A 14,840-nucleotide genomic window follows, 5' to 3' on the forward strand; every position below is an offset into this window, starting at 1 on the left:
ACCCCTCAGTAATATTTTTTTGACCAAACAGAGAATAACTTTATCACTCCCCATCGAGCAGTTTGGGACTTCTGACATTTTTAAGCCTTTGTGAACTATGTAGTTCTTCAAAGTACTGTGATCATAGTCCAGCAAGGAGGAGGAAACTGTGGTTGTTACCCATGAATAGATAATGAGCCAGTCATCCATCTCTGCCCACTTATCACATATGTGCTGCAAACAGCTGTGTATCGCCCTGATACTGATCCTGTTACATGTTCAAAACGGTGAGGCTACGACAGCCTTACAATTTGAGGGGATCTTACCTGCTCAGCTGCTGGGTTTGTCTTCAGAGTAGAAAGTTTGGCACTCTTTAGGCAGTAGGACTGCACAGACCAGGATACTTCATCCCCCTTAGCACTCGCCTCCACCTCATGCACTGCCAGACATGGAGACCAGACTCGTTTTCTTCCTGTATTCCAAGTCTGTTCACTTCGTAGGATACACGGACAGCCACTTTTTGGCATTAATATGTGATGTTATTGTATCATTTATTGGAGTGGAGTGGTTTATCCAGTTAAGAGTATACAAAAGGAAGACTGGCTTGGAAAAATGATGGCATTTTCTTTAATTAACGTTCGTCCCTATTTATTCTCTTTAGCAGTTACAGTGCACTTGTAAGTGAGGGCAGCATAGCATACATATATATGGCACAGACTAAGTGTTTAGTAAGTATTGATTGAATTAAACTGGATTTTTGAAAACTTTTCACTAAGGAACACTGTGCACCTTCACAGTCTCCATATAATCCTCCTCTTCCCCAGCCACGTAGGACAGATGTCGAGAATTCCTTGTAAATTGCTGGTTCGGGGGGAAAGAGCAAACATCGATTTGTTCTTGTGTTCCTGGATCTGGTTGTCAGAATGGTGACAACCTGACAAGCACAGCCGAACTCACGTAAACTTTTCCCTGTTGTCATCCCTGTCTGGGCTCTGACCTGAGTAAGGCAGGATGTGGATGATGTCTCATTCCCTCTGTACTCGCTGTGATTCCATCCACTTGTTTTCATCACTTAAGAAAGCTCATTGGAATTCAGGGAAATGAGAGTGTCCTTGTCAGAAAATCTTGAATGTTTCAAAAGTAAATTATTCTTAAATGTTACAACTTGAACTGTAGAATGTCTTGCTCATAGACATCCTACGGCTTTTGTTGGATGGCATTCATACTGTAGTCTTAGCATTAAATAGGAATAAATAGAACACCCTCAGGGGGGCTATGTGAATATGATGGGGCTTCTCTTAGAAACTTTAGCACCAGAGCAAATTTCATGCCGTGGTCTCCAAAAACATTGAGGAGAATGTCTGCTCTAGCTTTCTCTGCAGAGTATTTTGAATTTTAATCATTTCAGTCATTTTGTGGCCTAATATGTAATCTGCCCTGGAGAATGTTCTGTGTACATTGGAGAAGAATGTGTATTTTGTGGATTTTGGATGGAATGTTCTGTATATATCTACCAAGTCCATCTGGTCTAATGTGTCATTTAAGGCCAATGCTTCCTTATTGATCTTCTGTGTGGATTATCTATCCATTGGTGTAAGTGGAGTGGTAAAGCCTCATACTATTATTGTGTTGCTATCTATTTCTCTTTTATGTCTGTTAATAATTGCTTTACATATTTAGGTGCTCCTATGTTGGATGCATAGATATTTACAAGTGTTATATCCTCTTGTTGGGTTGTTCCCTTTATCATTGTGTAGTGTTTTTCTTTGTCTCTTGTTACAATTTTTGTTTTAAAGTCTTTCTTGTCTGATATATTCATTGCTACCTCACCTTGGCCATTTGCATGGAGTATCTTTTTCCACCCCTTGAATTCCAGTTTGTGTGTGTCTTTAGGTCTGAAGAGTGTCTCTTGTATGCAGCATATATATGAGTGTTGTTTTTTTAATCCAGTCAGCCACCCTGTGTCTTTTGATTGACATATAGTCCATTGACATTTAAAGTAGCTATTGGTAAGAATGTGCTTACTGCCATTTTGTTACCTTTTTTCTGGGTGTTTTAGTAGTTCTTCTCTTTTTCTTTCTTCTCTTGTTCTCTTCCCCTGTGGTTTGATGGCTTTCTTTAGTAGTATGTTTGTGTTCCTTTCTCTTAATTTTTTGTGTATTTATTATAGGTTTCTGGTTTGTGATTACCATGAGGTTCATATATAATAACTTTTATATATAGCAATCTATATTAAGTTGATGGTCTCTGAAGTTTGACCTCTACTCTTTTACTCCCTTCCTCCCATATTTTATGTTTTGATATACTTAACCTGTTTTTTGTGCATGTGTATCTGTTACTCTCTTATCATGGAAATAGATAATCTTAGTAATACTGTCTTTTGACCTTCATATTGGTTTCATAGGTCATTGATCTGCTACCTTTACTGTATATTTGTCTTTACCAGTGATTTTATTGTTTTGTTATGGGTTTTTTTTGTGATAATTTTCTTATTCCTATTTGTGGTCTTGTCTTTTCCACTTAAATAAGTCCCTTTAGCATTTCTTTTAAGGCTAGTTTATTGGTGATAAACTCCTTTCATTTTTGCTTGTCTGGGAAATTCTTTCTCTCTCCTTCCATTCTGAATGATAACCTTGCTGGGTAGAGTATTCTTGGCTGTAGGTTTTTTCCTTTCAGCACTTTAAATATATCATGCCAATCCCTTCTAGCCTGTAAGGTTTCTACTGAGAAGTCAGCTGATAGCTTTATGGCGTATCCTTTTATGTAATTTGTTGCCTTTCTCTTGTGGCTTTTAGGATTCTCTCTTTATTTTTAATTGTTGACATTTTAAACATAATGTGTCTTGGTGTGGGCTTCTTTGGGTTCATCTTGTTTGGTGCTCTGTGTGCTTCTTGTACGTGGATGCCTGTTTCCTTCCTTAGGTTAGGCAAGTTTTCAGCTATTATTTCTTCTAAGAGGTTTCCTGCCCCTTTGTCTCTCTCTTCTCCTTCAGGGTCACCTATACTATGGATGTTAGTGAGCTTGATGTTATCTCAGAGGTCCCTTAGACTGTTGTTGTTCTTTTTAATTCTTTTTTCTGTTCAGCTTGGGTGATTTCCTCTAGTCTTTCATCCAGCTCGCTGATCCCTTCTTCTGTGTCATCTACTCTGTTGATTCCTTCTAGTGAATTTTTCATTTCCATTACTGTATTCTTCAGTTCTAATTGGTTCTTTTTTATATTTTCCAATTCTTCATTGAAATCCTCACTGAGTTCATCCATTCTTCTCCCAAGATCCATGAGCATCTGTATGACTATTAGTTTGTCCTCTTTATCAGGTAGATTGTTTATCTCTGTTTCGTTTAGTTCTTTTTCTGAGGATTTGTCCTGTTGCCTTATTTGGAACATATTCCTTTGTCTCCTCATTTTGCCTCTTTTTCTGTACTTATGTGTATGTATTTGGTAAATCAACTATGTCTCCTGAATTTGGAGAAATGGCCTTATGTAAGAGATTCCTTATGAGGCCCAACAGTGTGCTTACCTCTTGTCACCAGTTCCAAATGTTCCAGTAGTGTCCCCTATGTGGGCTCTGTGTGTCCTTCTCTTGTGGTAGGGTTGCTCTTACTGTGGGTGCATGATGAAGCTAGGCTGTCCCCTTGGCCAGCTGGTTGTAATGGTCAATTGCCACAGTCCCTTCAGTCACTTTATCAGGCATGGGGAGTCCCAGCACAGTTGGCTGCAAGGTCTAATAGTACATTCATATTGCAGTTTTTCTGTTAAGTGAGTAGGGCCTCAGTGTGACTGGTTGCTAGGCTCAGGGCTTACAATTGGTGTAGGCCTCTGGCCTGCAAGGCTGTTGTTGGGCTCTCTCAGTAGTGCAGCTGGGTGGGGCCAGCCCCAGGCATGGCCGCATACAATTGTTTTAGGCATTGGGAGGTGGGGCTTTCCCTATATGGCTGTTTGAGAAGCACAAGTCTGCTGCAGCTGACAAGCCCCACTGCCCACAGGTCCACACACCCTATCAGTGCAGTCCTGCCCCATGTGCACCCCTCAGCCCACTGAAGTGGACCCACTCACTCCACTGCAGAGGCCCTACACACCCCAGCTATGCCTGAGGGCTTGCTGTTGGGTGGGGCCTGTCCCTGGTGCAGGCTGCCTGCCCTGGCTAGATTAAATCAGTGCTCTAGTGGGTGGGGCAGACCCCTGCGCTAACAGGCCAGGGGAAGAAATCCAGTGGCATCTGCCAGCGTCTGTGTCAGCACCCTGTACTAGGTCACAATAATGGTTGCTGCCATGTCTCAGTCCCTGAGGAGGTGGTCCCAGCCACCTCCTGCCTTGCTGAGATGCACCCAGAGCCCACCCAGTGAGTCTCTTTCACCAAAGGACTGTGCACCTTTGTGGTGATTTTAGGTTGCTTTCTGAAATGGGTAAATTTGTGTGTGGGCCCTTGAAGAGCAGGCTTTTTTTTCCCTTATGTCCCATAGCTTTTCTGGGGGGTTTCCCCATTGTTGATAGTCAACAAAGCCAGATATTATGACAGACATGTCAGATGTACTGAGTTCAAAGCTGCTTATTGTGGCGAAGCTCTCCCACTCAGATCCCCTGCTACTCCAGGGAAGGCTTCGTGCCTTAAGATTTCTCCTGGCCGTGAAGCACTGTGGCTAGAGTGTGGCTTTTTTCTCTCTAGAAAGGAATTTATGCGTCTTCCACTTCAGTCAACACTGTCCCTTATTGTGGGGCTTCTTTTTATCCAGTTTCCAGTTCCCTCTCAGGGGTAGTTGTTCCCAGAGTAGTTATAAACTTGTTGTGTCCGTGGCAGGAGGTGAGTTCACAGTCCGCCTACGCCGCCGTCTTCCAAGCAGTCCTCCAGGAGCTGAGTCTAACGATTTCAGTTAGACTTCTCAAAACTGTCTCCATCATTTTAACTCAGTGCAGCAAGCATAGACTCCTCTTTCTTAACACAAGAAGGAGAAATGTATCTTGTAGTATTCCCAGTGGGCCTCTCTGAGATTCTGCATTGAGGAGAACCCATAGTCCTGTTACGTTCTGCACAATAAAATGACACCTCATCGATCTGCAGGTGACTCCCAGGTTTCCAAAGAATGGAAGAGGAAAAGGAAAAGTGCTTTCATATAATCAGGGAGTCTTTCCTTGGTCTTTCGTTGTCGTCCCCAACACGCCATGGGGAGGTGGAGAGCCGCAGCTTGGTGGTGGCGGGAAAGTGAAATCGTAGTTTACTCTTAGAGTGCCCTGTGTTCCGTGAGGTCAACTTTCATAGTCAGGACTAACAGAAGGGAATGTATTGTATTATTGAGTAATGAGATATTGGCTATTTCAGAGTCTTCTTTTCATGTTCTTTTGTTTTTTACTAATTCCTCTTTTTTTTTTCCTGAAAAGTAGTTTATAATGATATCTGTGATCTTTTTTCTTGTTTGAAACAACCACACTTGGAATTGACTCACCATCAGCCATAGCTCCTGGCTGTATAATCTGTGCTTCTCCTCGAGGCGGCCCTTTAGTCCGTGGTAATACAGGAGCCGTGGCAGTCTCCTGGGCTCTCTGGTAGAATCTGCCCCTGTGGGGCGCGCGAGGAAGGAGTGTGGACTCTAGCCCAGAAGACTCAGATTCAGGAGATGCCCACATCCTGAGACAAGCCGATGTAAGAGGAAACCCATCAAAACAGGAAATTAGAAGCTTCCCAACCATTGCCAAAAACAGATACAGAAGTTTCATAAAATTGTTTGAGTGCAGATCAGAATCTCAGGCAGCGGGGCCGGCCCAGTGGCACAGGGGTTAAGTGCACGCATTCTGCTGCTCAGTGGCCCAGGGTTCGCCGGCTCGTATCCCGGGTGTGGACATGGCACCACTTGGCAAGCCGTGCTGTGGTAGGCATCCCACTTATAAAGTAGAGGAAGATGGGCATGGATGTTAGCTCAGGGCCAGTCTTCCTCAGCAAAAAGAGGAGGATTGGCAGTAGTTAGCTCAGGGCTAATCTTCCTCAAAAAAAAGGAATCTCAGGCAGCCTCCTGTGCTTTTCCCCACTCTGAGCCCTCCCTCACGAAGCCGGGTGGGGCTGAGAGTGTGATATTGTCTTCATTGTTGTCTGTGAGGAAGTCTTAGCAGTGGGGTTAATTCAGACTCAAAAATCTTTTAGCTCTAACACTCCAAGAAAGGCTGTGTTTGCTGGAAGCATGCAGTTGCTGGCCGGAGTGAAGCTGTGCACGGGAAGGACCTTAACCAACCACCCGCACTACGAAGACAACAGCCTGAGAGAGCGGACCAGAGCGGTGAGGCCCGCCTGTGCCTTTCCTCCCTCTTGTGCCCCAGCAGTGCGCTTCCCTTGTTTGGTAAAGTGGGGCTTGTGCTGCTTGTAGCCGATGAGGGACGGCAGAACTTTGAGGAACTGCCTCTCCTGAGTCTAGACTTTGGCCTGCCCCACGTCCGTTAAAGGTGTGCTGTTCGGGCCGTACGTTCCTCTCGGTCAAAAGAATTACTGAGGAAAAAACACCTTGAGACGTACAGAAAAGGGCATTTGAGAACAAAGCCCTCAGAGCTTTTGAACCGGAGAGAGAAGGAAAAGGAGTAGAGGCATAGTGGCCACATTTGTGTGTGTGTGTGTGTGTAGGTAATACAGCCAGGTAGTTCAAAGTTCAGAACATACGAAAGGGAACATCCCAGCCCTGTCTCCAGCTGCTGGTGACCCTCCCAGGAGACAAATGTTACCAGTTTCTGGTGTGTGCTTCCACGGGTAGTCTGTGCATATACAGCTGTCTATATACACACATATTCCTATCATTTTCCCTCTTTTTTACAAAAGAAGTAACATACTACATCTTGCCCCTTTTTTGGGCTCTTAAGATATTTCAGAGATCATTCCCTATCAGTATATTAATTGCTTCCTTGTTATTTTTAAAGCTGCGTGATATTTTGTTATGTGGATATAGCATATTTTATTTGGTTCAATATTTATTTAGGTTGTTTCCCTGTCTTTTGCAAATATGTAAACAATGCTCCAAATAATGAACTTTTATATGCATCGCTTGCGCAGACACAGGTGTGTGTATGTGCATCCGATTCTCACAGGTGGAGTTGCTGGGCCAGGAGGTGTGGGCGTTTGTGACTGAGATGGATGATACTGTATTACCGAGTCACCCTCCCTGCTGATTATGGCAGTTTACCTTCTAGCCAACACTGCGCAAGAGTGCCTGTTTCCCTTAGTCCTCACCAGCAGTAGTTTCAAACTTTTTAATGTTTTCTATCAGTCCTTTCTTAATCCTGGTAGCTGGAAAACTTGTTGAAAACTCTTGTTTGGGGGTGAGATTTTTAACTAGCTTAAAAGCAAATGATTTTTACTAAATCCCCTATTTTTATGAGAATTGTCTGAACTTAGAATCCTGCTAAAAGGGGAATTTTTCGTTTGGCCCAAGTGTTCCAGATAGCCCCGAGTTCAGCCCAGAGTGGGCTATACTGCTTAGACGCAAGAGACGCAGAAAAGACGTGTCAGGCGCATGGGGAGCCCTCAGTGCTCCACTGTCTCCAAGATCCTGTCGCTGTCTAGGTACTGACTTTTATGCCCTGAAAGCTGACATCCTGAAGGGCCTGGTGCTAGACTGTAGGTGGGATGACCTCGCAGTTTTAGCAGTGGAAGCAGCTAACCTCCCTGGCACTTCACCCATTTGTGCAGACGCACTGACTTAGGTTCTCGGAACCCAGTCTCTTAGTCAGAAACATATCATTAGAAGTCAGTGGGCAGCAAAGGAAGCCGCAGCTCTCTTCATTACCGCCCCCCCCTGCACACACACACACACACGCAACGCACATCCTTTTCCCAGTGCCAAGTCCCAAAAGATAGGCCGCTTCCCGTCTGTGTCTTCACTTCGTGTGTGTGATGCTGCTGACAAATGGGAAGGCAGTGCCTCCTGTTGAACTGCCGCTGGGGGCTTCAAGTTGCTCTTCCTCCGGGAGGGATGAGAGAGCGACAAGTGTAGGGTCTCCTTCTGGTCAAGCAGGTGCAGCATAGCAGCGGTAAAGCAATGAGTGCTGCTGTGGGGGGCCTTTTCCCTGACTGCTGTTATCAGAAGCTGGGTCTCCTGACAAGTATGTGTGCCCCCAAATGACCATCACCCCAATGGACCCTTTTAGTCTAAAGGTGGAGACTGTGTCTTACTTACTCAGCTGTGTGGTTTACCTCGGGGAAGCGGTCGTAGAATTGGCCTCTGCTGAGGAATATACTCGTAACTTGAAGTAAGACATTCTAAGTCCGCCTCTCTTTGGCGTCTGAGTCCAAGTGCATCAGCAGGACTCCCTCCCCCTCTTCCCAAGGCTGAGGGATACACTGTTCTTTTGAGATGTCCCCCGCACTCCAGAGCTGCAGGGGGGGCCTGCAGCAGGGGCCTGCGTGGAAGAGCGAGGGGAGCTGGTGTCGAGATCTCAGGTTCAACCCCTGTGGGAGGTTACATCCTTAGCTCTTCCTCGGCTCACTTCCTGGCATTGACCAGTGTTTTTGTCTTATTTTGAAGGTTTATCAGATATACGCGAAGAGGTCTGCAGAGGAAGTGCACGCCCTCCTGACGTCCTTTGGCACCGACTACGTAATCCTGGAAGACAGCATCTGCCACGAGCGAAGGCACCGCCGGGGCTGCCGTCTGCGGGACCTGCTGGACATTGCCAATGGACACGTAAGCTCGCCATCTTGCCGCGTGCGGGGAGATTCCACTTGGAATCCTAAGCGATGTAAATATTTGTCTACTTTATTATAGAGTTATGTTACAAATCAAGCATTCCTTTTTCTCTTGCGTTCTGCAGAACTCCCTCCCCAGCACGTTAGTGACTGCCACGGGCCGGGCGAAGGAAGGTCGACGGGAGCTCCAGGTCTCCCACTCCCTGTCAAACAGCAGCTCTGGCTTTAGCTGCTTTGAATCACGAGGCTCCACATAAAATTTATTTTTTAAGGATTTTGCTGCTAAAATCAAAAGCAAAGCCTCAACCTTTTTTAAATTACAATTTCCTTTTTTTTTTTTTTTTTCTTGCAGGGAAAGATTCGCCCTAAGCTAACATCTATTGCCAATCATCCTGGGTTTTTTTCCTCCCCAAAGCCCCAGTGCATGGTTGTTTATCCTACTTGTGAGTCCTTCTAGTTCTTCTATGTGAGCCATGGCTGCAGCGTGGCAACTGACAGACAGGTGGTGTGGTTCCATGACCAAGGAAACGAGCCTGGGCCACTGAGGTGGAGCGCACAGAACTTTAACTACTAGGCCGTCAGGGCTGGCTCCAAACCTCAGCCTTTAAGACCACTGCTCCAAAGCACCATTTGGGCTCGGCATGGACTGCTGTGCTGGCAGTGCCAGTCCCCTCCCGGCCATGGTGGTGGGCTCCTGCTGCTCTGCCATTCCCTCTTGGTGGGTGGCCCCTTTGTCCCCTGGCACACTTCCAGAGATGGCTTTCTGTGACCAAGTATGCTCTCCAGCGCTCTCTCTCCTTTCTCCCTTCCGAGGAAGATGCTCTTGGAGACCTAACAGGTTCTCAGATAGAGCAGGCAGGTGGTGCTCACCCTGCAGAGATGGTGTGTGCTGCTCTTGTTGGCATACAAGACGACAGAGAGTTATAAATGAGTTGGAAAAAAGGGTAAACCCAGCCTAAATGTGAAAACACTTGACTATACAGAATTTGAGATTCAGAACACTTACGATGTCCTCTCTTAGCAAATTTTAAGTATACGCTATATGTGTTATGACACTTATTTGCCGTGGACAAAAATCTGGATCTCATACTCTTTTTTTCCTGCAGCTTTATTGAGGCATAACTGGCAAATAAAATCGTATACATTTCAGGTGTACCACCGACGGTTTCATGTATACATACATGCTGAAATGAGTACCACCACCACGCTAACTAACACATCTGTGTGGCCAAAGGGACAACACTGCAGTTACAGGGGAATTAGTTCTGGGGACGTATGTACAACGTGGTGACTACCGTTAATAACTGGCTCGAATTCTGAGGAGACGCGAGCCAAAGGCAGCATGCGTTTACAGTCTGCTCCACATGTGAGTGTTTCAGACGAGGCCGTCTGATGAGTTGGCGAGTCTTCTCTGGTCGTCGTAATCCTTCCCTGTGTTTGATTTCTCTGAGAGAAGTGTAGTGCGTTTCTAAACCCCAGGAGATCTGTGTTCTAGTTGCAGCTTTGCCAATAAGGCGATCACTGTGTGGCATGAACTCCCCCTCAGCCTGGGTTACACTTCTCGGGGGAAGGATAGACTCCCCATCTGCAGATAGCCATTGACACTGAAATGCTAAAATTTAGGTTCACTAACGCATCGTTCTTAAAAAGCCCTATCCCTTTTCCTACTTCCATTGTCTCTTATAATTGATTTTTTTGCCCCCAAATGGTATTCGGTTCTTTTTTGTCTTTAGATGATGGATGGCCCAGGAGAGAATGATCCTGATTTGAAACTTGCCGGCCACCCTCGCTTCTGTGAAGAGATAAAAAGAAACCTGCCTCCCTACACAGCATACTTCACAAGAGTGTTTCAGAACAAAACGTTCCACGTTTACAGGCTGTCCAGAAGCAAGTGACAGAGCTTTCTGTGCAGTCTCCATTCTGATACCTGAAACTCCGTCGTAATGGAACTCAGTAGGTGACATTTTAGCCGTGGTTAGGTGGCTGTACCTTAACGCTGTGATGCAGTGAGTTCTACAGAGGTTTACCCCAGTGTTACTACCCTTGGAAGCAGCTTATACAAGCTAAGTCTTTCTCGTCTTGTCTCATGAATGTTCTTTAGCCTGAATGTTCTCAGCTTTCTAAGAGTGATCTGTGATTTTGTGTTGGGGGGAACAGTAAGTGTTCTGTAGGTAGTCTGAACAGCCACGTATCATGTTGAAAATCCAGAGCCTGTTCAGGACTTGAAATACTTTTAATTTTCAGTTGACTTAAGACAGCTATGGTTGAATCTTATTGAGGGGATGCATAATTAAATTATTTAATATTATTTCACTAATGAAGACCATGTGCTGGCTTTTTTAAAAAAAAGCTTTTTATTGTCCTGTTTCACCTAAAAATTTTATAATATTTTCCAAGTGTCACACTTTTAATATTTCAAAAAATCATGTCAGGTCTTTGTATGTATCTAAAACTTTTTGTTGTGCTCTGTCTGAACTGTAACATGTAGTACTTCAGTAGTATGTGTCATGTATTGTGTGTGTGTGTGTGTGTACATGTGCATGTGCGGGCATGTTTTATTGCTAGACACAGAAAAATGTTACAAGTTCCATACTGTAAGTCCTTAAAGGAACAGAAATGTTATGCAGCCAAGTAGAATTTGTTACTGTTTAGTATTATTTTAAAACCTATTGATACTATTTAACCTATCCTGCAAGAAAGAAAATTTTTCTTTATTTCTTAACTCATTTAAATTTACTGGGTTTGCAGAATTTTGTAAACTTTTTGTTTTTAGCCTTTGTATTTTTTACAGCCTAGAACCTTGTAAAGTCTGAATATTTTTTAAATGTTGTATCTTAACTAATTCACTAATACACTATTTTTGGCAGAGAGCATTTTCATACCAAGTTTGATTTGTGGTCTCCAGTCTTCCTGTGAGGGCCCTGGTGGCGTCATTCTTTTCCTTACTAAACAGTAACCAAGTGCCTCTGGGTCATGCTGATGTGTAAACAACAAAGAAGGTTGTGTGTACCTCCTCAAAAATTTTTGATAATTGCTTTTATAATTAATTTCTAATGCTGGGAACATGTAAAAGTTGCTGATAAGAGCATATTGTGCATTTAATTAAATCAAGATGGCTAATGAAATTGACTTCCTCCCCTCTTCTTGCCAGTTGGAAATGATTTAAATGTTTCTCCTTGAAGTTGTATTGAAGTAAATTACCATAGGCATCAAGATGGATATATCACATGTTCAAATGACTTTATATCCAGTTACTACTTAGTAAGCAGTATTCAAAAAGAAATTTTACATTGTCGTGTCATGTTGGACTCAAGGATAGTTGGCTTTTATCAAAACTTATTTGAATGAAAAAATTGACGGTAGCTGGGTTATTAAATTATACAACTGAAACTCCTGAATTATGTCTTTCCTGCATCCCTTAATAAGGTTGGAGACCACTGCAGTTTAGGATCGTATAATAATCAGACATTTTAATCAGCACTAGAACTGTAATGAAGCCAGTCCGACGATGCATGCCTGTTGTTGCTGACAGCATGGGTCAGTACGTCCTCAGCCAGTGCCTTACTCCAAAGGAAAGCAAGCACATGTAAGGTACAACCCGTTAGACTGTGTTGTTTCGTTTTTAAAATGCCCTGTTACTTTCTCAGATATACTTCAGTTTATTTGAAATGTTCCTATATGCACTAATCTAAGCATTTGGGTATTTGGAGTCTCAATATACAGGGAAGATGTAGTTAAATTTTGATTCTTTTCCTGACCGCATTGATGGGATCCAGTAACCATTTTTCATGTTTAGGTGCCATTGTTGCCAAAACACTGAGTGTTCAGTCTTTAGTGAAAAATATAAAGTGCCAAAAAAATCTTGCAAGACAGAATCCACGCATACTTTCCAAGACACTGTGACCATGTATAGTAGACCTTTTTATTTCCTAATGACCAAATCTCTCAATGAGTCATGTTAAATATTTTTATTACTCGTCAGTATTCTCTCTTATGACCTTCTCATTGGAGTACACGGAAGGAAGGAGGGAAAGCGACTGACTCCTGGCTCTCTACCAAGCCAAAGCAAGGGACTGCGGCCTCAGCTCCCGCCACACAGATCACAGCTCTTGGGGGCTGTATTCAGATTCGGTGATAGCCTCAAATTGTGGCTGTTGTTGATGGATAGAATAACCACTTGATTTTGCTTCCGAGCTGGCATTCAGAAGAACCTCGAAGTACAATAAGTGCTCTTAATTAGCCTCTGCTTCCGTGACTCCTCAGAGCCCTTGGCGGTCTCCATCCCTCTTGTAAGCTGACTGTCTGCCTAGCACACTGGGGCTGCTCCCTGCTGTTCTCACAAGCTTCTGCCCCCTCCCGTGAGTGCTGTGCCCCTACCAGATTTCTCTGTGCCAGTTCCACTTCTGACTGTAAGTACACAATTCAACACACACCTAGGAAATGTGGCTGTAAAAAGAAAGGGTTATTTCTGCCAAGATTAACTTGAATGTTTTGGTAAGATTTGATAAAGGTCGAGTTGCTAATAAAAATTGCTTTTAATTAGGTGTGGTTGGGGAAATTATAAAATACTAGGAAAACATAAAATTCAGGAAAATTTCTGAGCTTATATTGCTTCATAGATTTATTTAAGTATTCATTCCACCTTTAAAAAATCTAGACTGATCAGAAGGTCTTAAAATGTACCCAAATCATATTATTGGTATGATTTATTCAAGAATAGAACTACAGTCGTTGGACCCTTGTGCGAAGGAAAGGCCTTGGCTTTACATCAAAAGATGAGCCAACGAATGTACATTACGCATTTAAAGGTAAGGTTCCCTACTGTAACCTGCCTACTCCATTAAATGACCAACTGCTGATACTGATCACAGTGGCTAAGAGAGATTCTACTGCAGTTGAAAGGCTCCAGTCTCTTTTATTACAGACTTAAAAAATAGGGCCTCATTTCAGCTGTGCTAGCCAGAAGCATAGTTGTTATCTAGGGGTTTGTTATCCCCTTGAAGATGATTTTCCTGACCTCTGTGAGATCACCTAGATAAACGTGTGTTGTGTGGGTGGGTGCCCCCGGGTGGCAAGGACATATGTAGATATCTGGTCTGCATTTTTACTTCACAATTAACTAAAAAAAGGTTTATTCTGATTCCACATAAACTTTGTCTAAGATGTAACAATTTTAGTTCATCTTTGGCCAAAACCTACCTGAATTAACATAGAAATGTTCCATTTTTAAAATTTCATTGAAACCTGAAAATTAATAGGAAGATACTGCAATGTTTTCAGATCATGTATCTTGGTTAATATGCTCCCAAATGCTTTACATATTACAAACTTTTGGCCTAGAAGAAAGTGCTTGTTTGTTCATGGGAAAGAAAACTTAAGACGAAAGAGTGGCTTACTTTCTTGTGGCATTGATTTTCTGTATTTAACATCCTCTGGACTAAAATCTTACAAAGAGCTTTTATAATTTGTTGTACTGAATTGTGTGGAGATTACCTACTAAATAAAGCTCTCTTAAGTTACACAAGATGAGTGTCTTTCATTTCTTTGAAGGTCAGAAATCCAAGGAAGCAGCGTATTGAAGTGTATGAAGTATGTGCCAAATAGAGTGTAGTGTCTGAGGATAGGCGCGGCAGGGTCTTAGTTGGGCTTGCTAATGACGGAGGGGTTCGTCTGTTCCCAGGATTTGGTTTGATAGCTGCTTATCTGCCTCACCTGAATTCAAGGTTGTAGTTTAGATTTCTAAAGAGAAGGCTGCTATCAGCAGAATTTATCCCCAAAGACATAGATGCTGTTTGCTTTGACCTTTGGAATTGTTTTTACCTCTTGATTAAATTCTCAATCTTTAGTAATTCAGGGAGATGGCTCATAGTCCACATTTTTGATAATAGCATCTAGATAACAGGAGTGCTTCAGTGTTAACATTGTTCAAAGCAGATACTGAAATTCCAAGCAGGAATGGTCGGGGAGACCGGTACAGCTCCTAGTAGAGAAAAACTGGCCGTGGGGTCTCCAGGATCCTGTGCCTGTCAGCACACAGTTAGCTGTACTCGCACTTAAGCTCTTAAGAGCACTCTGCTGGGGGAAGAGTCACAAACAACAGGGATACCTGAGAGATCCAGGGCCTGAGTGAGCTGAGCGTGTGGTGGTCCAACATGGGACACCAGGCACGTGGGGGCGAAAGGCTGTTCCTCTGCCCCTCCTTTG

The 14,840-nt window shown here is 43.5% G+C and overlaps 1 protein-coding gene across 8 annotated transcripts in view; it reads left to right on the forward strand.

The window, feature by feature from the left end:
* Positions 1 to 14,160, forward strand: part of DPY19L3 (dpy-19 like C-mannosyltransferase 3) — a 75,888-nt gene extending 61,728 nt beyond the window's left edge. For 3 of the 8 annotated variants that reach the window (XM_070557330.1, XM_070557335.1, XM_008514067.2), the window contains exons 17-19: positions 6,111 to 6,243; positions 8,476 to 8,634; positions 10,370 to 14,160. In XM_070557330.1, coding sequence (XP_070413431.1) covers positions 6,111 to 6,243; positions 8,476 to 8,634; positions 10,370 to 10,531 — 454 coding nt within the window. In that variant the 3' untranslated portion in view covers positions 10,532 to 14,160. Of the gene's footprint in view, positions 1 to 6,110; positions 6,244 to 8,475; positions 8,690 to 10,369 lie in introns of all 8 variants that reach the window. The other 5 variants (XR_011522185.1, XM_070557334.1, XR_011522184.1 and 2 more) reach the window with 3 other exon arrangements.
* The last annotated feature ends 680 nt before the right edge of the window (positions 14,161 to 14,840 follow it).

The sequence above is a fragment of the Equus przewalskii genome, chromosome 9 (genome assembly GCF_037783145.1).
Source record: "Equus przewalskii isolate Varuska chromosome 9, EquPr2, whole genome shotgun sequence".
In the NCBI taxonomy this organism is placed as follows: domain Eukaryota; kingdom Metazoa; phylum Chordata; class Mammalia; order Perissodactyla; family Equidae; genus Equus; species Equus przewalskii.